At 33.1% G+C, this 24,619-nt stretch overlaps 2 protein-coding genes across 4 annotated transcripts in view; one reads left to right on the forward strand and one right to left on the reverse strand.

The window, feature by feature from the left end:
* Positions 1–24,619, forward strand: part of LOC140442020 (uncharacterized) — a 1,060,727-nt gene that overhangs the window by 518,678 nt on the left and 517,430 nt on the right. The window lies entirely within an intron of this gene.
* LOC140440850 (uncharacterized) lies at positions 1,104–12,453 on the reverse strand. Its single transcript, XM_072531210.1, has 3 exons — positions 12,306–12,453; positions 9,550–9,764; positions 1,104–1,400 (listed from the first exon to the last, which is right to left on the reverse strand). The coding sequence occupies exons 1-3, from the start codon at positions 12,311–12,313 to the stop codon at positions 1,294–1,296; spliced, it is 330 nt and encodes a 109-aa protein (XP_072387311.1). The 5' UTR covers positions 12,314–12,453; the 3' UTR covers positions 1,104–1,293.

The raw sequence follows: 24,619 nt of genomic DNA on the forward strand, positions 1-24,619 counted from the left end.
CGCCAACTTCAACAGAGAAGGCACTTAGGAGGAGGAAGAAAAAAATACTACAGTTCAGCTATAGACAATTGGATGATAAACAATCCAAGTAAGGCGTTTTCCATGTGTGATGTTTTTGGCATTGTAATATTGAGTCAACGCCAACCAATAAAATGGATGGGTTCGGTAAAATAGGGATATGTCCTCTGAATGAGGGTTTTTTCACAAAGAGTGATTCCATCACAAAGAGTGATTCAGGTAAATTCCATCCTTTTTTGGCCGAATACTTTCTCTCTCTGCGCACTAGAAGCTCCGCCCGTTTCACGAGATTCCTGTTCACCAGTAAATCGGCACCCGTTGCTCGATATATCGTAGCGTGTAAAGCGTCTTTAATAAATTACCAAGATTATGACTTTTTACTTAGTTTTTGGATTTTTTTTTTTTTTTTTCATTATGCTGTAGTTGAAGAAATTTTTTATATAAATAGTTTATTAAGTACACTTTTAAAAAAAGATCAGCAAAAAAACTTAAAAATATTTTGCATCCGATTTTATACAATTTTTGAAGGACAACTAAAAAATAAAAGGGTAATACATATTTTTATACAGGGAAAAACGCAAACATAAAGTAGAGTCGAAGGACTAAATACGGAATCCATGGAATACTTATACAGAACAAGAATATCAGAGAAGATAGCTGGGAATGAAATATTAAAAGTGAGAGGAAGTAGTGGAGGGAAAATGTGAAGAAAAAATGAAAAGCTTTTTACAATACAGAACACAACAAACACAACATTCATACAACCACCAATAAACGAATCAGAAATGAAATAAATACTTTGGTTAGACAAATAAAAAGGGAACATAATTAGCAGAGCATCTCAAAATAGATGGAATACGACTTCTACGGAATGCAAAAAGAAATATGGAGATTGATCAAAGGACAAAGGAAAGATATCAATGTACTAATAAAAACGACACACCTTTAGAAGAAAACATGAACAGACACAGGGGATTTAGGAGCAAATAAGGGGATGCTCATGTTTAATTTTGGACTCAGAATGCTGCCTAATGATGATCAATCAGTATTAATCTAATAATGGCTATAGAGTGGAAATAAAGAGTTAATGTTTTTAAACAAATATTGGAATCATTTTATTTACACTTACTTTTTTTCGACAAATTTTTTTTTCGACAATTATAGACATTTTTTATAGATCACTAATACAAGTACGTTTAGCAAAACAACATTATATACTTTATGACAGGTTGTGACATTATAAACCATGTATTAACTTATCGAAATGGTTTATGGTTAGATGAAATCTGGATGCTTTTTAAAGAAATCGTCCCATTCTTGTACGTTCTCACATGGCCATCTCATATATTCTTGTCCCTTCCTATATCGTGTACACCAAGTACCTATAAAATAAAAAAAAATACTTGATAAAATGGTACTCTAGTTACTCTCTAGTATTCAAATAAAATATAGCTTGATACTTTAAAAAATATGTAAGTTTACATATTTTTTTCAATTTTAGGACAACCTGTATAGTAGGTTAAGCCAATTTGGTACATTATTATACGTATTTCTGTCTATTTACCATGAACATTAAGTAATCAGTATCAGAATCTAAATTTTGTTTTGACTAAAGTTATATACATATATAAAATAAAATAATTTAAAGTTTGTAGTAGAGAAATACTTTGCGGAATGTGGAATAATTTTCGTTCATAACTACTCTAAACTTTACTACTTGTTTGTAAAAATGTTCTGTGGAAATATAAAATCCTTGTGAATATTGAAAATCCTTCATCAGCAATTCGGTGTTGTTTGTTTACATCTATGTAGTATTATGAAATATGTTGTTTGTTTCTGGATTTGTCTCCAAATTGATTTATATTTTGATACGTTGGTGATTTATCTGTGTGATTTATCGAATGTTTTTGTCCCGTTTGTTCGGTTTATTTTTGCAAAATTCTATCTTTTACTGTATTTTTGTCAATGATTTTATAATTGAAATATTTTTTTACCAAACTGCTAAATTTTTCTATAATATATATGTTTTATATAATAAACGAACGACTGAATTTCTATTACTAATACGTACACTTAATTAATCATTTAAATCAATGAGAATTTTTCAAGAAATAGGTATATTTAATTATTTCTGACTGGTCACTTCTTCTTTTTCTTGATGTACCTATCCGTTATAAATGTTGGCGATCATCATAGCAATCTTTATCTTATTTGCAGCAACGTGGAAAAGCTACCCAGATGTTGTATTTAATCAGATTCTGATATTCTTTAACCAACCGGATTCATTTCGCATAATTCATTCTTCTGAGGACCTCCTGATTTGTGACTCGGTCAGTCCACGGAATCTTAAGCAATATCCGATATAGCCACATCTCAAATGCTTCCAGTTCTCTGCACATATCTTCGTTCAAGGTCCACGATTTAACACCATAAAAATGGACAGAGAAGACGAAGCATCGCAGCGTTGTTACTTTTGTATGAAGAGAGATGTTGTGACTCTTGAAGAAGGCCCCCATCCGATTGAAGGTGGATCTAGCTTTTCTGATGCGTGCTCTAATCTCCTGGTTGTTGGTCCATTCTTGATTTATTATGGTGCCGAAGTAGTTGTAGTACGCCACTCTTTTTACAGGGGATTGGATGACGTAGAGTTGACCTACTGTTATCTTTTTCTTGCTAATTATCATAAGCTTTGTCTTCTTAACGTTTATATTGAGTCCATATTTTTGACTGTAATACGTGATTTTACTCATAAGAACTCATAGGTCTTCTAAGTTGTCCGCAAATACTATGGTATTATCTGAATATCTGATGTTGTTTAGCCAGTAACCATTTAGTAGAATAAAAAAAGTTTCGTGCAAAGATTCAATAAATATTCTCTCTGCGATTTGCTGTTTGATTCCAGTGAAGATTTTTAATTATTTTCAGATCTTGGTTTTTAAATCCTGTTTTTTTTTAATATTTGCATCGTCTTGGCGTGCTGTACTCGATCAAACGTTTTCTCGTAATTAACCAGACATGCGTAGACGTCGCAGTTGACGTCTCTGCATCTCTGGAATAAGACTTGTACTGAGAACAAAGCCTCTCTAGTAGCAACAGCTTTTGTGAACCCGAACTGGTTGGGGGAAATTTGACTTTTACACAGCTTTTAGATTCTCTTATCAATTATGTTTAGGAACAATTTTACGAGATGACTCATGAGGCATATAGTACGGTAATCTTCGCATTTTCTGCCGCTTTGGCATCCTTTATCTGTGTTATTGCGGAATAAACTTCCTGCTGTAATATTCTTGGTCCATCATTTACCCGTTCTTCTATCTCAACGGTGTTATCTCTTTGGTCTTCAAATTGTTTTTCTAGATATTCTTTCCACGTTCTTATTTTACTCTGTTTTTCCAAAATGATGTTTCCGTCAAAATCAGTTATATTTTCTTTCTGCTTTCGTATTAGCCCCCTGTGAGTTCTTTAACTTTCCTATGTACATTGTGACCATCGTACTTTGATTGCAGATTCTCAATTTCTTTGCATCTTTCCCTTGCTTCTTTTTTTTGCTTCTCTGATTTTCGTTCTTATTAATATATTTATGGTTTTATATTTGTCTGGGTCATTTTTTTCTTCTCTTCTCTCGTCCATTAATTTCAGAATCTCATTTGTCATCCATGATTTTTTCTTCATTAATCTATCTTTCTGTCTTTAAGTGTTTATCCTTTACATTTGGCAATATTTCTGTAATATGTTTCATCGTTTGTTCTTCGTTCGATTCGTCTCTAATTACAGTCTTGCTTACTTGCTCGTTTAACGTGGCTTGGACTCATCCTCGTATCAAGGTCTTTCAGCATATGTAAGTCGTATGATTGTGCTTTCCTTTTCTGCACTGTTTTGAGTTTGACTTGAAATACTCCCACCAGTGGAACGTGGTCTGTCTCCAAGTCTGTCCAGAATAAGGTGCTCGAGCACCATCTTGACAGATGTAAGGCTGTTTCGGAATCTTTAATTTACTAAAATGTAGTCTATTTGATTCCTAATAATTCTCCCGGGTCTGTCTTGAGGGGATTTTCATGTGTACAGCTTAGGTGGTAATTGGAAGAATGTGTTGGTGACAACTAGTTCTGAGTCTTCTGCAAATTTTTCTGGGAGGTCTCCTCTCTCGTTTCTGACTCCAAGTCCATGTGTCCCAATGTACTATGTCTTATCTCCAGCTCCAATCTTAAAATCGCCCATAATGATGATAACTTCCTGCCGAGGAATTTTCTGTATGATACTGTTGATGTTCTGATAGAACTCAATTGCTTCTACCTCCCATTTGTCTGCAGTAAGATCATAGGCTTGGATGATGTTTATATTAATGGGGTTGGCTTCTACTTGTAGTAACATCACTCTCTCTGATATTGGTGTAAAGTTAGTAACACATTTGGCAACCTTTGAATTCCGACTCCACATTCATGTGATCCATCACTTTTTCCCGAGTAATATACCTTGTGATCTTCTACTCGTATTTGTATTTCTCCAGAATACGGGTCACTGATGGAATAAAACTCAGAAATAATTTGGCCAATTTGCAAGCCTGTTAAAGACAGCTACCTAGAAATGAATGTGACAAAATAATGGAATCAAGGATAAATGAACGAGAAAAGACTACTAAAATAAGGAATTTACTAAAAAATATATTGAGGATTCCAGGAAAGTATTACCGTGACTAACCAATCTATGTTATATTACTGTAATGGTTGTCTTAATTAGTTTTAAAAAAAAATAAAGTTACTAATAAAACATTTATATTGTGTACAACCCAATTTAATCTCTGCTTAGTTATTGTAAATATATAGCTACCAATTTAATTTAACCTATGTTACCATTCACCTGTTATATATAGATTATACCTAACTTTTCAGTATAACGGAATCCCTAATTATCAAAAAAAAATCCTTATTATCTAATATGTATACAATAACCCTAAATTTGAATAGTATGGAAAAGCAAAAACTAATGTGGAAAATATAATCTACTTGCCTACCCGAAAGAAGGTTTTCTACACTTCGGCTTCGATTAAAAATAAAACATCAAGTTAAATGGAAAATTTATTCTGACGAAATAAACGAAATAAATCTAAATCTTAGTATAGTACCTTGTTTAAGCTTACGCTTGTGTCCTTTTTTTTTTAAGGGAGCTTTTGAGGTTTTTGGAGTGGTATGCTAAGAACTACACACCATGATGACGCAACTATTTCAAGCTTCGAGAAAAGTAGGTCTAAAGATGAACTTGGAAGAAAGAAAAATAATGACAAATACACCAAACATTAGAGAAATAACTTTGAACGATATATATTTAGAAATAGTAAGCGAATACATCTACCTGGGACAAATAATTAAAGTTAACAAAGAAAATCAAACTGCTGAAATTACCAGAAGAATAAGGTTAGCATGGGCAGGATTTGGAAAACTGTTGGAGCTTGAAAAGCACTAAAATAGGACAATATTTGAAAACCAGAATTTACGTGTATTCTCCCTATACTCACGTATCGTTCACAGACGTGGACACTCACCCAGTCCAATATGGATAAAATAGAAAAAGCACAAAGAGAGATGGAAAGATCAATGCTCGGGGTGAGACTTATAGACAAAAAAACAAACAAATGGATTAGAAGCAAAACCAAAGTAAAAGACGCAGGAGAACATGCTGCCAAATTAAAATGGAACTTTGCAGGACACAATATTCGACTAAGGGATAAAAGATGTAACCACGAAATATAACAATGGAGACCATGGTTAGGAAAGAGAAGCAAAAAAAGATCACAATTGAGATATTAAGAAGATCGGAGGACAAAACTGAAAGCAAGTGGCGCAAAATAGCAAACACTGCATTGATTTGTAGAAGGCCTATGTCCAAAGTTGGATTACTTAAGGCTGAAAAAAGAAAAGAAAGATGCGGCTATAGAGCGGAGCTTAGGTGGTGATGTAAAAAAACGCTAGTAGTGAGAACTTAGAATAGCCAACCAAGCTATGAGCAGAAGGATCTCCGTTGTTACCAACCATACCAGAAATGGCTCTAAATTAGCCTTTTTGGAGTGCAGTTAGTTTATCTGCGAAATTAGTTACCAGCAAAGTGTAGAAGCTGTTAGACGTGTTATGAAATAAAGCCCAAAATATAATAGTAGTTCTCAGGTTAAACGTGTACACAAATACCTAATTATATGGTTATCGCAGCATCCCCTTATAAATAATTAGTATTAATGAAAGTTAATTTTTTTTACAGAAAAAGATAACGTCTTGAGGAGGATATTACTTAATAATAGTTTAAACATGTAAATATTAAATTGGTATTTGGTATTGGTATTGGTATTAAATATACTAAAAATAAAGTATAATCGGAATGTTAGGATTAAGTGAAGAAACGTAACAAAGACTTCAGTAAAGATATATATCAAAAAGGATATTTAAAAAAGTATATTTCTCTATAAAGAAAAAACCAACACAACACTGTACCTAAAAATATAATCGTATTCGATTATATATATAAGCAAGATATCAAAATAAATAGCCAAACACATAAAAGAAAGTAAGGAATAAGATCAGCTGTCAAAACAAACAATAAACTAATCAAATATATTAAAAACAAAAATAATCACAAAAGAAGGCACTTAGGGCAGTGGTGTGTATAAACTTGCATGTGGTAACTGCCCAAAAACTTACATCGTTCAAACTAGTAGAAACTTTAACGAACGTATAGCCGAACACAAAAGGGTTTTCAACATAAGACAAGCAGATTATACCTACGCACTTCATCTTCTAGATTACCTATATTTATTCTTTTAACGATAAATTTTTAATTCTTGCATTTAAAATAAATTCTATCTTTATTAGAATCTATGAAGACAATTAAATTAAAAATAAATATATAATTCTGAATGACCAAGCTTAAGACAAGCAGCTCTTTCCTACTTAACTAATTTAGTTACCGACTATAAGGTGTAGACGCATAGTAAAAATACATCACTTGAGAAAGGTACTCTGTTGAAACGGCTGTAGTGGCAAAAAATTGTAATAAATTTTTTGGAAGTGTCGAAAGCAAACGTTTATACTGTTTTATTCTTATATAAAACAAACTTCCATTAAATAACAATCGAATCCATCCCTTATTCCTTGAAGTATTTACAATAATTTTTCACAGTGATTCATTTTGGCAGTAATGCTACCATACAGTACAAGAGACGTATTGTTAAACTTGCTGCAATACGTGAAATTTGTATCTAACCTACCAAAATTTCATTATTAGCTACAGTTGATGAGAAATTGGTTGCATTTAGTGTCCCTTTAAAGACTATATTCCAAGTAAGCCAGCGAAATAAGGCATAAAAGTTTGAACTTTATGTAATATTAAAACTTCTCACAAAAGAAGCCGGTACCGCGCCAGAACGAGGTGTGCAACTAAAGTAGTGATTAAATGGATCACAATATTTATTAAATAGTATATTTTTATGGGAGAAAGCCACAAATTGATTGTAATAAAAATGACTATTTATTTTTGAGTTTCTTTTTCTCTTCCGGAAATCAAAAAGAAATACTTTCAAGATCAAAATAGGGCTCTTATATCACTTCGTCCACATAATCGGCGGTTTTTGACCAAATTTGACAGGCGACTTACAGGCAGATAACTATGATTGGAGTTGAAAATCCCGATAGCAGTGTTATACGCTCGGTACGATTGCCAAATTCTAATTTGTTGTATGTTGATGTATTGTGTGTTTACATGATGTAGCTCTGGACCTTCTGTTTATCCATTAATGTTAGTATATTCTTGTTGCTGATCCCCCCAATTTAAAAATAACCTTCTCTTACCTTTGACAAAAATATAAAGACTTTTCTGCTTTATACATCTATATTTATAATTAATTATTCATTTGTATTTAATTATATTGACACATACTTGTGATGCGGCAGCTCAAATTAATATTTATGCTATTCAGCGAGTGACCAAAGGTCAGGGGCGTGACGGTGAATATCATATAGAGCGCGAGTGGGCAGGTGACGTCATGGGCTTGCGACGAGTGGTAGTCGTGGTGGGTGTCCAAAGTACCGCACAGCCTACATAGAATTTTTAACTTAATCAAGCTACCGATCCACATAGGTATCGATGTCGGGTGAGTCTCCTGTCAAATTTGGTAAAATAGCGCCAACTATATAATAACCTTTTTATTTTAATTCTAAAATTCTTTTTTAGCATGATTTCCGGAGTTGAGATCAAAACGTCAAAAAAAAAAACATAAAATTTAATTTTCATTACAATTAATTATGGCTTAATCCCATAAAGATAATATTTATCTAACTTGTCATAAGAAAAACTTTTTAGAACCTCTTTAAACAATATTACTTGTAATAACTTTTTACAATATATAATTTAAGAGTTTTTTTTCTAGAAAAAGAAAAATTACAATGGCAATGACTTTAAGAAAAAATAAACCAAAACTTTCCAGCACAAACCAAGAATATATAAATAAATAGTTCTTATTTTTACTTCAGTAAGCTTATCACGTTTGTTAACTATAATGTTTTTATAAGAACTTTGCATCTTGAAAAAGCTATTAGTAACAAAAATGACAAAAACTCCAAATTATTTTAGATTACAATTCCTCTAAGGGAGCAGGGAAGACGATAGATCAGCTTGTTTTCTATGTATTATATTCTAACAATGCCATCGCCAGCGATTACCGCCGGCTTGTCATCTCTCTCTAGGCACGTACTCCCACTATTATCGATGCAAGCTGGAGATGGAACACCTTCAACGATATAAGACGACGTCAACAGAGAACCGAGTTCGCTACCGGACAACTTTAACTCGAAGCCTTTGAGTATGGATCAAAAGCCAACTGTCCTGGGAATTTAGGCTAGAGTACTAATCTGATAGTAGCTCCTAATCCGGGTCTTTAACTACTGATCAAAGACCAACCATTCTTTTTGTCGACGACTAAGTATTGATTGGTCGCTTTCCGTTCCTTGTCCGTATCGAGTAGTAATCGATCGGCCACCGCTTACCTAGAAAAGGTATTATTTAGTCTTCCCCGTCGTTTGGGTATTGACCAATACATCATCCTTTGCCTTCAACGATCCTACTATCGCCAATATTTACTTTTCGCAGGTATCAACAGCAAACCGTAGCGCAGCCGATGTGATTCACTAGGATTTGTATTTTTCTTTTTTTTGTATGTAATAGAAGTTAATTTTATTATGCTATTGATGTTAAATATATTTTTCCTTGGAAGAAACTTATGTTTTAATAAGTAGTTTAGTAGTCTAGTAGAGCTATCCGTCACAATATAATATTATTTAAAAGTCAAAATAATTGTATCTAGATTAAGATTGTGGTTATTTTATATTAAAAATGGTAGATAAAAAAGTAATCATTATAGACGAGTTTTTATATTTCTCAGTTTTTTAACCAAAAAGGGTGTAAACAATGTTATATAGAACTTTTCTAAAAGTCTTAAGTTAGAAATACTTTTTTGTTTAGTTTAATATGCTAATTTTACTTTTAAATTACCTGTCCTGTCCTTCAAGATATTGCTTACTCGTCCGGAACATTTACACTTTGGCGATTTTATCATATTACAAGGCATAATATGAAATAGATTGATGGCTACACATTGAGGCCCAGTGCTACTAAAGTCCACTCTGTAACCTTCCCAACATTTACATGGTCGTTTGTCTGCTTGAATAAATGCTGATAGTGTTAGGAATAGAAAACTGGTCCAAAATCTGTAAAATATAAGATTTAATAATAAGATTTTAATCTAAATATAAATTTCGTTAGCTTATGTATTATAGAAAAAAAATCGGTTGCCTGTAAAGTCGGTTTTACGGGCGAAGATTATACGTGACAACGTCTTTTTCTCGGTAGAATATTTATTGATATGAATATTATTAAACTGCACAATAGGAACGAGGAATTGAATGAAAAGAAGAATTGCACAAATTTTAACTATAGAAATATATTTTGTTTACTAAAACATTGTACATGTAAACTTAAACTTAACTAATTTCCAACGCGCCTAATTCTCTAGTGCTGCGCGCGCAGCGGACCGATCATGTTTGAGTGGGAGAGAGACGCAAGGCATTCGCCGGTCTGGCGGGCCTCTCTCTCGTTCGGTGACTCATCGTAACAGACGTGAGCGGGCGTTACACTTTTTCATGAGTGACTCCGAGCCACAACCTAATTTAAGACGTTGTCACGTCAAAAATTAAATTAAATGGTAATTAACTGAAGAATGCGCAAGTTATTGAGAAAAAAATATTGCTTTTATTCGACTAAAATGTCAGTTTCATAAACTTAGAGTAAAATAATTTAAATATCAAACCAAAAAATCTACACAGCAAATTATTTCGTCTTTACTCGGTACTTCGGTACTTTATTCACATCCACAAATACATAAACTTTGATAAACATTGCTTACTAGAGGAATTGAAATGAAATGCCAGAGCATAGGTGGCTGAAAAGAATATTAAACTGGGACCCGCCGGGAAGAAGATGGAGAGGAAGACCTGCTACAAGATGGAAAACATATGTCGGAAATGCTATGATAGATAGAGACCTCAGAGAAGGTGACTGGGAGAATAGAGTGCTGTGGAGGACGAAAACTTGATTACGAATGTGTTGCATATGCATCTGCCAGGACAACATTGTTAAAACCTTTAAATACCTTACATAACACTTCCCTAAGGATTACACTTGGAGCGTACAGAACAACTCCGATAAATAGCATACAAGCTGAAATAGGTGAACTCATGATAGAGCTTCATAGGCAGCTATTAACCCTTAATTACACTTCTTGTATAATTCTAAATAAAAGAATTCCAATAAATAAAATTTTAGACATATCCAAGGCTAACGACTCTTTAAAGTTCAATCTCCTATATTCCCGCAGAATTTATCATGCAATAAACCTACTTAACTGGAAGCAATTTCCACCCTTATATCAATACAAAAACTTATCTTTATCTTCACCTTGGATTATAAAAATTCCAACAAAAAATTGGGAGTATATTACAATTCCAAAAAAATAGCACCAACCCTAATCTTATCATACAACTCTTCAGAGATCTAATTTACTCCAATTCAGATTACACAGTATACTATACAGAGTCGTCTAAAACTAAAAATGGAGTCGGAGTGGCAATAGTTATTAGCACAGAGAAATGCAAATAAGATGAACAAAATATTAATCGTGACAGATTCTATGACATCCCTACAAATAATTAGAAAAATATACATGCAGCATCCATTAGCTTTACTTATAAACGAAGAACTAAATAAATTGCATACTAAAGATGCAAGCATCCAGTTTCTCTGGGTCCCATCACATGTTGGAATAGCAGTTAACAAAGCAGAAGACAAAAATGCCAAAGAAGCTATAAATGACAACAGTATTCTCATATTACTCCCAATCTGTAAGTATTGATCTAAAAAGCTATTTCATAAAGCACCTGTTCGACAATTGTAACAATAAATGTAAATCTACACTATCAAAGTTTCAGCAGATAAAAAATAAAATTGGACAATGGCAGCCACACGAGGTATCCAGACGAAAGCAAATAATTATTTCCCGTTTACGACTTGGACATACCTAGTTTTCTCATGAACATTTGTTCAAGAAAGAAGAAAAGTCCAAAAAAGTTCGATGAATTAAATACCATTTACCAAACAATCTTACAGACATTTTACATTGAGAAAACACTATAAAATACCTACTTTTGTTTTTAAAAAAATAAGCAAATTATAATTAACTGTTACCGTTTTGCTAATAACCATATTAGGTTGAAGCGGGTTTTTTTGTAAATACAAAAGAAGATAGTTAACAATAATCGCTTAATAATCGGCCATACAACACTATACATACTTCCTGAAAGACACAAATATGTTCAGTAAACTTTGATGCATATAGTGTACTAGTCTCGGGGTATATCATCCCGCTATAAACTCTTAGCAGTCAGTAGAACGTTCCAGATAGAATGAGCAAGCTTCATTCAAAAACATAACGCAAAAGAAAATTTATTATAAAAGGTGTCACGTCTTGTAAACATTAAAATAAATACCGTTATCATAGACATGAATAGTTGAGTTTAAATTATAAATAAATAAATTTAAACATGGATTATATTGTTGCACATTATACATATATTAAAAATGTGTACACACTCTGTATTTTTGTTTACCCACTTTTATTTCTTATCTGTTTAGAAACTGGACTAACATCTTGACACTTTATACATATAAGATAGAGGAAAACATCTACGACTTACACTTGCATTATTTTCGCACTTATTCACAGCAACAAAAAAATCTCATAAAAACCGAACAATGTCATTTTCTTCACGTTGCACCGCTCGCCGATGTTAATCTGTGCTTGCTTTGGATGACATCGTGCAGTTGTCTTCTACAAAACGGTTAATGAACGAAGAACCAACGTTACTTGTGCTAATAAGACACTGTTGACTCAGGACAGGCTGCGTATTCTTTTGTTATACGAATTATTGGTAGGTGTAACATAATTCGCAATTTATTTTTAAATATTTTCTATTAGAAAAAAAATTGGAAATTTATCTTAAAAATAAAAATAAGAATATCATAATATATTATAATAATATCAGAAGGAAATAACTACCTAAGTATAGAAGTACTAAAATATTATACCTAAAAAGTTCTTTAAAGAGTAGTATCTGATGAAATCGTTAAATAAAAACAGAAAAAATGTTTTGACAAACTTTTCTCCTTGAAAAAACTGTACAAAAAACTCACTAAAAATTAAGTTTTGATGACACATACATGGAACAAATTAAACGTTTTAAGATTGTAGCAAAAAGTTAGATCCTACGCCTGTTCAATAACTGCCGAACGCCATTTTAACCCTCTACCTGGCAAGATTCTAAAAATTATTCTATTTATTTGAGAATTTTTTTCAAGTTTAATAATGTATTAAATATCCTAGAAAAGCTATTAAAATGTAATAATTTAATTTTTGTTTGGCTTTTAGGTAAAAAAATGTAAAGGGGTTTTCAGGAGACCCTTTAAGGGGTCGGTTTAAGTTAAAAATAGCGTTTTATTCATTTGAATGGATCAAAATAAACATAAAAACAAACGGTAAAGAATACTATTTTTTTATGGTGATAATTATATAAACAGTTTTTTAAATTAAAACAACATAAATGAAGATCACATTTGCTACACACACATTGAGTTTTCGACACTTTGCCTTTTTCGTCACTTTGTTATGTCTGTTGTATTCGCGAATCATCTGCGGACAGTTGGCTTCGATGTATTTCTTTTTCTTTCGATTAGGTATATCGTGGTACTTTTGCAATATATTGATTTGGATTTGCTCCTAAAAACGGCTCAATGCCGACTTAAGTCGATCCCAGCCGCACGTCCTTGGTATCTTTTCATAAAATTTTACTTAAATCAACACCGTACGCAGATCCAACATATTCAACAGAATATTTTTTTTTTATCTTTGATATCCTTAACCAACAGAAGCTTACAGTTCGGGACAAATTAAACTTTTTCTTTCTTCAGTTGTTATTACCTGCCATTTCCAGAAGCAAAATATACAAATAAGTTATGAAACATTGGGAAACAAAATCACAACACAACAATCACAACAAAGTGAGACGAAACTTCACATAAACTGACGAGGGGTCCCTCAGGAACCCTTTTTATTTCCGCTTCTAAAGCACACTTATAATACTTGTTTTGTAATAATTCCAATATATAGTGAAACTTGAAGCTCTAAACCACTCATAAAATAATGTTTTTACTAAATTCAGATTATTTGCAGTATCGTAATTTTACTTCGAAAAATTTTTTCAAATGAGAGATAATTGTTTTGTTTGAGAATGGAATGGAGGCCAAGGGAAGACAAGAGAAGCGTCGGTTGACCACCTACAAGATGGACTGACGATTTAAGAAGACTCAATAAAAACTGGATGAGAGCGGCGCAAGATAGACAGGGTTGGAAACATGAGGAAGAGGCCTATGTTCAGCAGTGGACTCTTGAGGCTGGATGATGATGATGATGATGAATTGTTCTGCTTTCACCTCGACCTGTCTCACAAAACTGAGACAAAAATGTAACGATCAGGTTTAATGAATTTAGAATGCATTTGAAATGTCTCAAGATAAACTAGTGGGGGAGATTCAAAACAGTTTGCGGCTACCTGACTTTTACCTGTGGCTTAAATAAATAATAAGCAAAGGGGCCCCTTAGGGACCTCTTACTAGTTAGAGTTAGAGGGTTAAATACCACATCTATAAAGAAAAGCAAAAGTAACCGTCCGATATCGCTTCTATGCCACCTTATAGGCAGTATGAAAGACTTATTCTGCGCCGAGAGAAAGCGGTTGACTAAAAAATTATACCACAGCAAGCTGGTTTTAGACTTGGGACGATCTGCACCAGTAAAATTCCAGCTTTTGTGGAACATACCGAGACCTAATTTAAAGAAATAAAGATAACAGGCCTAGAACTCGTAGATATAAGCGCAGCAAACGACATCGCCATCACATAAACTTACTGCAAAAGGTCATCGGCACTTTTAACGACTACTAACTTTCTTCCAGTTCTGTCGGTGTTGATCTTCCTGCAGCCAATTCCCAGCGATTCTTTTAACATCGTCTGTCCATCGTGTAAGTGGTGTACTTTTCCTGCTTCTATCTGCCCGTGGTCTTTACACTCTATTTTTTTTGTCGGTATAAAACCTGCCTGTTCTCTAGTTTGGTAAAAATCTAACTCTCTTTTTTAGTCTATTTTTTATTATTCTTGTGAATAACTTGTAGAGTTAGTATAGCAGACTTATCAGTAGGTCATTCTTGAGGTCTGTTGGATCGCAATTTTTATGTAATAAAATGGTAACTGCTCTGTGCCATCTTGTAGGTGTTTTATTTTACTGCAGACATAAGTTAAACAATTTTCATTATATTTTCTTGTGGAATTAAAATTGTAGAACAACTACTGCAAATAGGCGATTCTAAGTTTTAAGGGTAGCAGAAGTCGTTGGTGAACCCAAACAAATGACTTTGTGTGTATGAATATGGCTTGGAAGTAGGTCCGTTAGCGACAGATTTCTATTCAAAGTAGTTACTATTTAAATGGGAATAAGCCACAATTAAAGGTTAAAGTACGTTTATTGACGTTTCAATTTCGACTTCGGAAATCTTTCTTAAAATACGAACATTAGTTTAGCCTTTAATTGTAGCTTATTCCCATTTAAATATTAATTACTTTAACATGCCACAAGAAAATAGCTTCAGAACAATATTTTTATGTTATTTTTTAGCATGATATATTAATTTCTTTTATATCTATCACTGTTTCATTTAAATGGCAATATTTATTTCTTTTAAATAGTCAATAAGTAATTTAGTTTTTCTTATAATATGAAAACTTAGTAAATATTCTATACTAATTGGAAAACATACTTGTTTTTGTTGTAGGATATAATATAACTATATTATATAGTCATAGCCAAAATACCAAAGAGATAATAAGTAAAAGAAAACATCTGAGGAAAAAATACGTCTCCAACTACACAACAATGAAGAAATTAAATAAAAATATCAACCGAGAAATAGAATAAGAAATAAGAATAAGAAATAACAATACAAGCGAAATAACTAAAATAATTCAAGAAAACAAAAGTTTAAAAGTTTTGTTGAGTCGAAATACGAACAACATAGGCAACAAAAATATGTACAAAATAAAAAAACAAAAATGCAAACAATACTTCTTATAGAACCAAAATCCTTGAGGTTGTCGAATCCTTTTATCACGAAATATATGAGAGCATCGACGAAAGGCAAGATCAGCCCCTGTAAAAATTACAAACCAGAGATCAGAAATAATGCCAGAAATAACTCCATACGAAATCAAAGAAAAAAACAAAAAACTCCTTCTCAATGAAATAATGCATTTGCTCAATGAAACAGTAAATCATTACTTTTTTACACAAGCAAGGAGACATAACAGACTTAAAAAACTACCGTCCTACCAGTTTGCTTTTACACATATATAAACATTTTACAAAAATGATCAAAAAAAGACTGAACGCTATATTAGACTTCTATCAGCCTAGAGTACAAGCTGGATTTATATCGGGATACAGCACTACGACCACTTACTAGTGATAAAGAACCTGATAAAAAAGTCGGAATAATAAAACAAACCATTGGTACTGATATTTGTCCACTACGAGAAAGCATTCGATACCATGAGCCATCAGAAAATGTTAAAAGCATTGACAGAATATCGAATAGACGGGCGAGGTTTAAGGCGGACAATCCCGAAGGTTGGAGTAGCACACTTTTTGAATTGTATTGAAATCTCAAAATTGACATTGTGTGTGTGTGTGTGTGTGTTTTGTTTTATGGCACTGGAACTAAGCCAATTAGCCAGAATTGACATTCTCAGTGTTTAGAGATCAGATCTCTGACGACAGGTCTATCTAAGGGTTTAAAGTATTTAAATCTCGACAAGAATTATTCTCAGAATTATGTTCCTTAAAAAAAAAATGCAACGCACCATCAAGTCAAATCACAGAAAATAGAACTCTAGTTTTAGTATATTCTTTGACAGTAAAAGTTTATGTATTCCAAGAAATATTTGCATATATTTAATACAGAGATAGGAGCTTCTGTTCAAGATAATCTGTTAGTTGTATTTGAGCAATGATTTGTAAGCAATCATTTGATGAATTAATTCCTAAACTATGAATTGCAAGTTAAGTTTTCTTTGTTAAAAATAAATTTGTATAAAGCATTTGTTAATTGCATCTCAGCAGTATTTACGGAATAAATAGGTATTCTCATATTAGATACTTTTATAGGGGATTGTATTACCGCAGTTAAGTATAATTTAGGATGTAATAATGTTTTATATATACTAGATTGATACTACAGTTAAACCCCATGATACTAGAGTAATAAACCTATAACGACTTATTGGATTGACCGCTATGTGCTATCAAACGACCAACATTATTATTTATGCTTGTTCGAAATAATGAACAAACTTACTCTTACTCTATACGTTGATTGATCTAAAGTTTTTACAATTTTTTTATAAATTAAATTAACTATTGGATGTTATTTGAAAAAATCATGAGAAAAAATTTAACAACATGAAGTATCCATCCAACTTTCTATATTTTAACTACTTCGTGTTAGTTTGTTTCGGTGTAGTTCGCGTTTGTATTTTTATGTAGTGCTAAAGGCATTTTACCGCATGAGATATATTCTATGTTATTACAATTGATATAAAATACTACTGTTGCACCTATTCGAAAAAAAAAACCTCTTAAGCCGGTCCTGCCTCTATTTGAAATCTGCACGACGCGTTCGTGACAATGGGTAATTTCTTTTAACTACAATGAACATGTGGCTTGTAGAGTGGCATAGATAACGCCATTCTCTTAATTTTTTCTTGAATAAAATGGGGGAAAGCGTGCCATTTCCAGCCACTTATTATTTTGAATAAACAAACAATTATATTATCTTCCTACGAGATATTTTCATTGTTCTTGAGATAAATTTTGTGAACTTTAGTGGTACCGACTAAGTTCAGTAGGTTTTACTTTATGTTAATAACTAGAACAAAGAGTAAAAGTAAAGAAGTAATTGCGGTTTTTATTATAAGAAATATTATAAGACATATTTTTTTTTGTTTCTTTGTTAGTATTTTGCTTTTAAGTGGAATATTTTTTGTAAAGAGTAACTAGTGTGAGTTTCTGGATATCCTCACTAGATTATGAGCAGTTATTATTGAAATATTATTTAAATACTACTTTAATTGTTATCCTTTCAGTAGACGCAGTTTAATTTTGTGTATCAGTAGTCACACACGGTCTACTACTACTACTTCTTCTTCTTCTTCAGCCTTCAGTAATCCAACTTTGGACATAGGCCTCTCCCAAATCAATCCAGTGTCTTCTATTTTGCGCCACTTGCTTCCAGTTGTGTCCTCCGATCTTCTTAATATCATCAGCCCATCTCATTTGTGGTCTTCCTCTGCTTCCCTTTCCTAACCATGTCTTCCACTGTTGTATTTCGTGGTTCCATCTCTTATCCTTCAGTCGGGCATTTTGTCCTGCGAAGCTCCATTTTAATGTGGTAGCATGTTCTCCTGCGTCTTTTACTTTCGTTTTGCTTCTAATCCATTTGCTTGTTTTTTTGTCTATAAGTCTTACCCCGAGCATCCATCGCTACTACACCGGCCATAAAAATAGTGCTCTGTACATTGGCGTCCTTCTTCTTTTTCTTCAGTGCCTTATCCGGTCCGGATGTTGGCGATCATCAAGGCTATCATGGTTTGGTTGACTGCTCTGCGAAACAGCTCCGCTGAGGTCATTCCAAACCATTGTCGGAGATTTTTCAACCACGAGATACGACGGCGTCCCGGTCCTCTTCTTCCAAATACTTTACCCTGCATAACGAGTTGAAGAATTCGATATTTTTCTTCGTTCTGCATCACGTGGCCGAGCTACTCAAGCTTACGTTGTTTAATTAAATTAAGCACTTCTTTTTCTTTTGTCATGCGCTGTAGGAGCTCAACGTTGGTGACATGGTCCACATGAGATATTTTTAGTATCCTTCTGTATATCCACTTCTCCTTCGCCTTCTGAAGGCTTCGATTCGTTTTTCAGTGGCTTGCGTCAGTGTCCAGGCTTCAACTTAATATAATATCACTAGAAGAACATAGCACCTCACTATCCGCATCTTGGTTCCTAAACTGAGACCACTGCAGCACAGCAAGGATCTCAACTTAATAAATGTAGATCGTGCCATTTCAATTCTGGATCTAATCTCTTGAGCGTAGTCCCATTGTACGTTGAGGGTAGTTCCGAGGTAAGTGAATCTGTCGACTCTCTGGATCTCTTTGCTACCTGCCATTAGTGCCCTGGGATCTAAATTTGCACGGCTGACAACGATGAATTTAGTTTTCTTAATATTGAGGTTCAGTCAGTATGTTACGCTCACAGTTCGCACTCGGTCTAGTAAGGCCTGCAGATCGTTTAGGCTGGTTGCTAGTATCACAGTGTCATCGGCGTAGCGGATATTATTGATGTATTTACCGTTCATTCGGATTCCCATGTCTAGGTTTGTGAGGGCTTCATTAAAAATCTCCTCAGAGTATATATTGAAAAGAGTCGAATTGATCTTCACTTGGTCGGTCAGCTGGTCTTCGACCTTGACTTGAGCACGCTGGTTCCAGTATAAATTCATGATGATCCGAATGTCCTTCTCATCCAATCCTACTCTTTGTAGTGCGGTGACCATCTTCTGGTGCTGACAACGGTCAAATGCCTTGGCGTAGTCAATAAAACAAATATAGACATCACAACTGGCGTCCGCAGGATCAAAACTAGGGTGGGCAGATTTGAGAAATAAAAAAATTGGTTAGATAAGCAATAACAAATATAGACGTAAATTGAGAGTCTTCGCTAAGAGGACTGAGAGGGGAAGTGGTTTCCCTCAGAAAAGTTTTGAAAATAACCTTTTTGGAGCCAAAATTATGAGTCAACGCCTTCATACAAAAATGAAGCAAACTAAATATAATTTAAATATTTAAAAACTTTTTTAATGCTTTTTACAAAAACGTGATGCAAAGTTAACAAGTTTATTTCATCCTGGATAAGCCTTCGATTTGTAAAGCAAGATACATTGTCTGTTCCTAAACACTATTATTTAAACAACCGTTTACGCGGATAAATTGTAAATTCTTGTAAAACTTTCTTTACAAACTCTTCCTTTTTTGGTAATATTTGTTTCCGATGAATGCTCATTAGAGCTAACCCATTAAGGAGATCTTTGACCATTGTACTCCGCAACAATGTTTTTATTCTTCAAAGACTGCTGAACGCTCTCTCAACTGTACACGTAGTGCAAGGTAATGTTACCAGAATTTCCAGCAAATTTTTTTGTTAACGTATAAAAAGTAGTGGACGCTCGAACCAGTTCAAAAATTTCAAGGGTGTTGAAGTTATTTAACTCATTATTAATGCTTTTTTTATTCCAATGTTCTACCCATACTTCTAGCTCTGCATCTATTCCATCTATTTCATAGTGGTTTACGAATTGTGTCAGTTCTAATTTAAGGTAATTTAAATAAATTTTTGAAAAATGTTTGGGATGCAGAAGACTTAGAGCGAAGGCTGGCGTATTTTCTTCGGAAAACCGTGTCTCTAGAGAAGATATGATAGAATCTGGTTGATTGCTTCTATGCTGTTGCTTGTTTACAGTTCTAGGGGTAGATAATTCAAAATTGCATTCTTCGGCTATCTTATTGGCTTCATGCAATAAAGTGTTTGTTACGTTCTCTGCGTTCTGTCTGTGTTTTTTAAAAATATTCATGATTTGACCTTTACTTGACTATAGGCTCTAGATATTCAGAATATTTTGCAATCAAAATGACAGCGACGATAAATCCTGACTTGCATGCCGCAAAAAGCAACTGATAAGATGTTTTTCTAGTGGCCAAATTTCCTTCAACAGATAGGGTTTGCAAGGCCTCTAAAATTTCAATGAAATTTTTTCGAAAAACCCTAACTACCTTGTATTTCGCTTACCACCGTGTTTCGCAGAGGCTAGGGATATTTGCTATCAAATTCCTTCTTAATACTGATTTACGGAAAAAATTGGTTATATCTTTAATAGTGGCAATAGTATTTCGCACTTTATTTAAACGATTCAAATCGTTTACAAATATAATATTTAATCTGTGTGACGCACAGTGGAAAAAAAAAGATTTGCTGTATTTTTTCCCTAAGATTGCTTGAATTCCGCCTTCTTTTCCCGACATAATGGTGGAGCAACCATCAAACCCCAGGCCAACACATTTGAGTGGATCAATTTCATGATTTGTCAGGAAATCATCAATTGCCTTTGCAATGCTTGGTACATTCAGAGCATCGAGCTAAACAAACCCTGTAAATTCTTCACCAATTTCTTCTGTTTCTTCATCAATATATTTGAAACCAATTGACAACTGTTCTTTGCCTGAAATGTCGGCGGTTTTGTCAGCTAATATTACGTAGTAGTTTGCTTTTTTAACTTATTCAAAAATTTCTCTTCTAATTACGTGGCCGCAGATTTCAATTATTTCATTTTGTATCCTCACTGACTTATATGAGACCTTCTTAGCGCCATGTTCAAAATGGTCCTACAAAATTTTGTCTTCGGCATCAATTCGAAAATTACGAAAATCATGAGTGCCTGAGAAGACGATACATGAGATAACTGAACATAAGACTTTTCTGTTAGTTTCTATTGTTTAGCTCGCAAACTCATTGATCTGGATGTCAACTGGTTTCGCTGTTAAAAAAGCTTCCACAGCCTCGTCAGCCATCTTATTGTACTGATTTTTTACATGATCTTTGCAACGTGTGTGGACATATTTGTATTTATTAAAGACCCTTATCATAAATGACCTTAATGTCCATTTGATTGTCCCTTTCGTTGGAGGAAAGATCTTTATGTAATATCTTCTATAAAGTGGATGGACACGTATCCAATTGCTGTGAACGATGGCAGTTAAACTGATTCGAGTCTTCCTGTATGATAAGCTTTACAGTGTCAACAACTTTTTCTGTACGCATTATACGATGTGTCTGTGGATGAATATTATTATTTAGAGTTAACGTTATGTTGACCATAAAATGGACGTAGTGCGTTGTACATATTTCGAACAGAACTACAATTTTCAAAATGGATTTGTACATTTTGAAAGCGTTGTTTAGGCGTCAAGTGTATTTATAATAAAATGCTAAACCAAATTTACCATAAATCACTTAATAGCTGTCAAAATGGACGATAGTTAAAAAAGTGTTACCAACTTACATTTCTACAGCTCGAAAAAACACTCTTCACTATTTATGAATGAGTTTATAGACTCTGATTAATTAGAACAAACACATTATCTCCACCCTATTGCGAGTCTTGAATTTTGTTTAGAAATAATATGTGTGTCGAAATCTTCCATAAATTATTTGCCAGTAATAAAGAAAAATAAATAAATAAACAATAACCCTATTATAACTAATACATTTAATATTATTCCACTTGCCAATGTATCGTCATTATCTAAGCTTGTTTTAATAATTTTTAAAGGCTTATACACGGGCACATTTGTAAATAAACTATTATTATCACAACCTACTAAAATATTGTTGTGATTTAATTGAATATTCGATTATTTATTTAAAAAATGTTGTCATCTTCATTTGTAAATGTTTGTATAATATTTAATAAAAGTTTTGAGATTTCACTCCAAGGAGAAATCAGGGTACGTCCAATAGGGGTACACGTAAACTCATCACCAATTACCATAAATGCCCTCGTACATAGTACAAACTCATCACCGCCATAAAAGTAGAGTTTTCAAAATAGACCCTAAGAGATTGGTAAACTGATCACTGGCCTACCTGCACCCTGGATCAGGTATAGACCATAAAATCCCAGCAAACGGCTAGTTTTTGGTAATTTCACAGAATAATCCAAATCCAGATGTCTTAAATGCAACTGCAATTTATTGTTTTTATTTGGGAATTCCACAAAATTCTATTGATAGGTACCTAAAATCATGCGAAAAGAAAAATTTTCTTTTCATTTGCCCTTGTTTCTTCAACATGGATAGTGAACTGCTAATTGATTACGTCCTGAGCCAACGCGGACAAAAAATATTGGTTATCAATAATTTCAAATTTCAATTGCGAAAGACTCTAAAAAAATCGAATTGCCTTTTGTGGACTAGTGGACTTGTGCGACGAAAGGGTGTAAGGCTAAATGTCATACAACTGGTGAGTAGAAATTTTATACCGTTTTTGTTTAGTTGTTTCGCACTGGTTTTCGCGAATCATCCTGATCAAACAGAAAAAATCAGCGTAATTAAGTTCTTTAAGTTAACTGTATAAGATGTTTCTTGTAGGCAAGGCATAATATTACTTTGTTGCTGTAGATTACCTTTTCTGATATTACATTTTGAGATTTCTAATTAAATTGTTAAAGTCACATTGTGTACCCTGTATATATATATATATATATATATATATATATATATATATATATATATATATATATACTGAAAAAGCGATAAACGCTTGTAGTCAACGCTGATCAGTTAGACTACAAAACACAACTATTTGGGTGTGGAGCTGAAGATAGGATAAAGAAGTACTCTTTTTCATCATCATCATTTGCATCATCAGGGTGCTACAATAAAGAAAATTAGTACAAATTACAGAATAAAAATTATTTTGTATCTTACACTAATTGAGGTTAGTTGTCATGATGTTTATAAAATGAAATGAACAACTCATCTGAGTCCTACAAATAATGGCGAAAACTAACCAAAAAATGTAAAAAAATTGCTTTTAAAAGCACTCTAATTGTGGAATCTTTGTACAAGTCATTGAAAGATAAAGTACAGGAAACTGTACTTAAGCATTTTGATGCATTCGGTCACAATAAATGCATTGCTGATTACTTTAAATTTAAAAATTTCCGCCAATGATGCCATAAAATGTAAAGCTTTGCACGTGTAAAAAATTAAGTTTCCTTCGACTTCAACGCACTAATAACACACTCAAGTTTTTAGCTTTTCCTATTTTTTTAGACATTTTATATTAATTTTCTGTCCAAAATCGTCCATTATTTTCAAGATAGTCAAATAACGCCAAAACAGTAAGACTTAGACCGAATGTATGCTTAACAAATTATCTCGAGAATTCAATGAGAAATATAAAAAACTTGGGACTACTTCCGATATAAACAAAAATAGCACATGTTGACAAATATTTTCATTTTAAAGTTCACTATCGAAATCCTATGTAACTAAATTTTTAGAACTCAAAACCGTTTAGATTGGCAGATACGTCTAATAGGCCACACCGTGAGACATATTAATATCTCAGTTAAATTTTAAAGCAACTTGCTTAAAATAATTTATTTCTGAATTTATTAAATTATCACATAAACGAAAAGTATAACAGGTAAGAGGCAATCTTTCGCATTAGAAACCAGGCAAAAATCCCGGTGATGAGTTTACCTATCTGCGGTGATGAGTTTACCAATCTCCAAAGGATGCCGGTGATCAGTTTACTATATCTCCGAAGGTCTAATAATTTTATGGGGGGCTATATAGTGATGAGTTCGTACACGTCCACAAATAGATCTAAGAGGTGTATTCGCTTTATAAACTTTCGGTACACCATAAAAATAGGTTCTTTCTTTTGATCATTTAAAATTCTGAATTTTACATACATTTTTAAAAAAGAAAAATATTTATATTTTAAATCAATATTGCGTTATTTAAATTTTGTTATTTTTGAACCATATTTCTATCTCTTTATTTTCGTTGAAACATCCATTTGTTGATTATAATTTTGACTGTATAAATCTACATGCCATTATAATCGTTTTAGCATTGTTTCAGGAAAAACAAAGCAATACTAACAATATTAGTGGCAAACCGTATCGCATAAATACACTACCCAATTCAGTTAAACGATTAAAAAAAACTGTATAACCCGCTATGATGAGTTTTCCAATTTTGAAAGGTAATTGTATCTAAA

Source organism: Diabrotica undecimpunctata, chromosome 5, assembly GCF_040954645.1.
Source record: "Diabrotica undecimpunctata isolate CICGRU chromosome 5, icDiaUnde3, whole genome shotgun sequence".
NCBI lineage: Eukaryota > Metazoa > Arthropoda > Insecta > Coleoptera > Chrysomelidae > Diabrotica > Diabrotica undecimpunctata.

Excerpts from the sequence above, each read along its gene's own strand:
- LOC140440850 (XM_072531210.1), bottom strand. Across the intron at positions 1,401-9,549 it reads TATCTTGAAGGACAGGACAG|GTACTTGGTGTACACGATAT; the intron begins GTAATTTAAAAG and ends TTTATTTTATAG.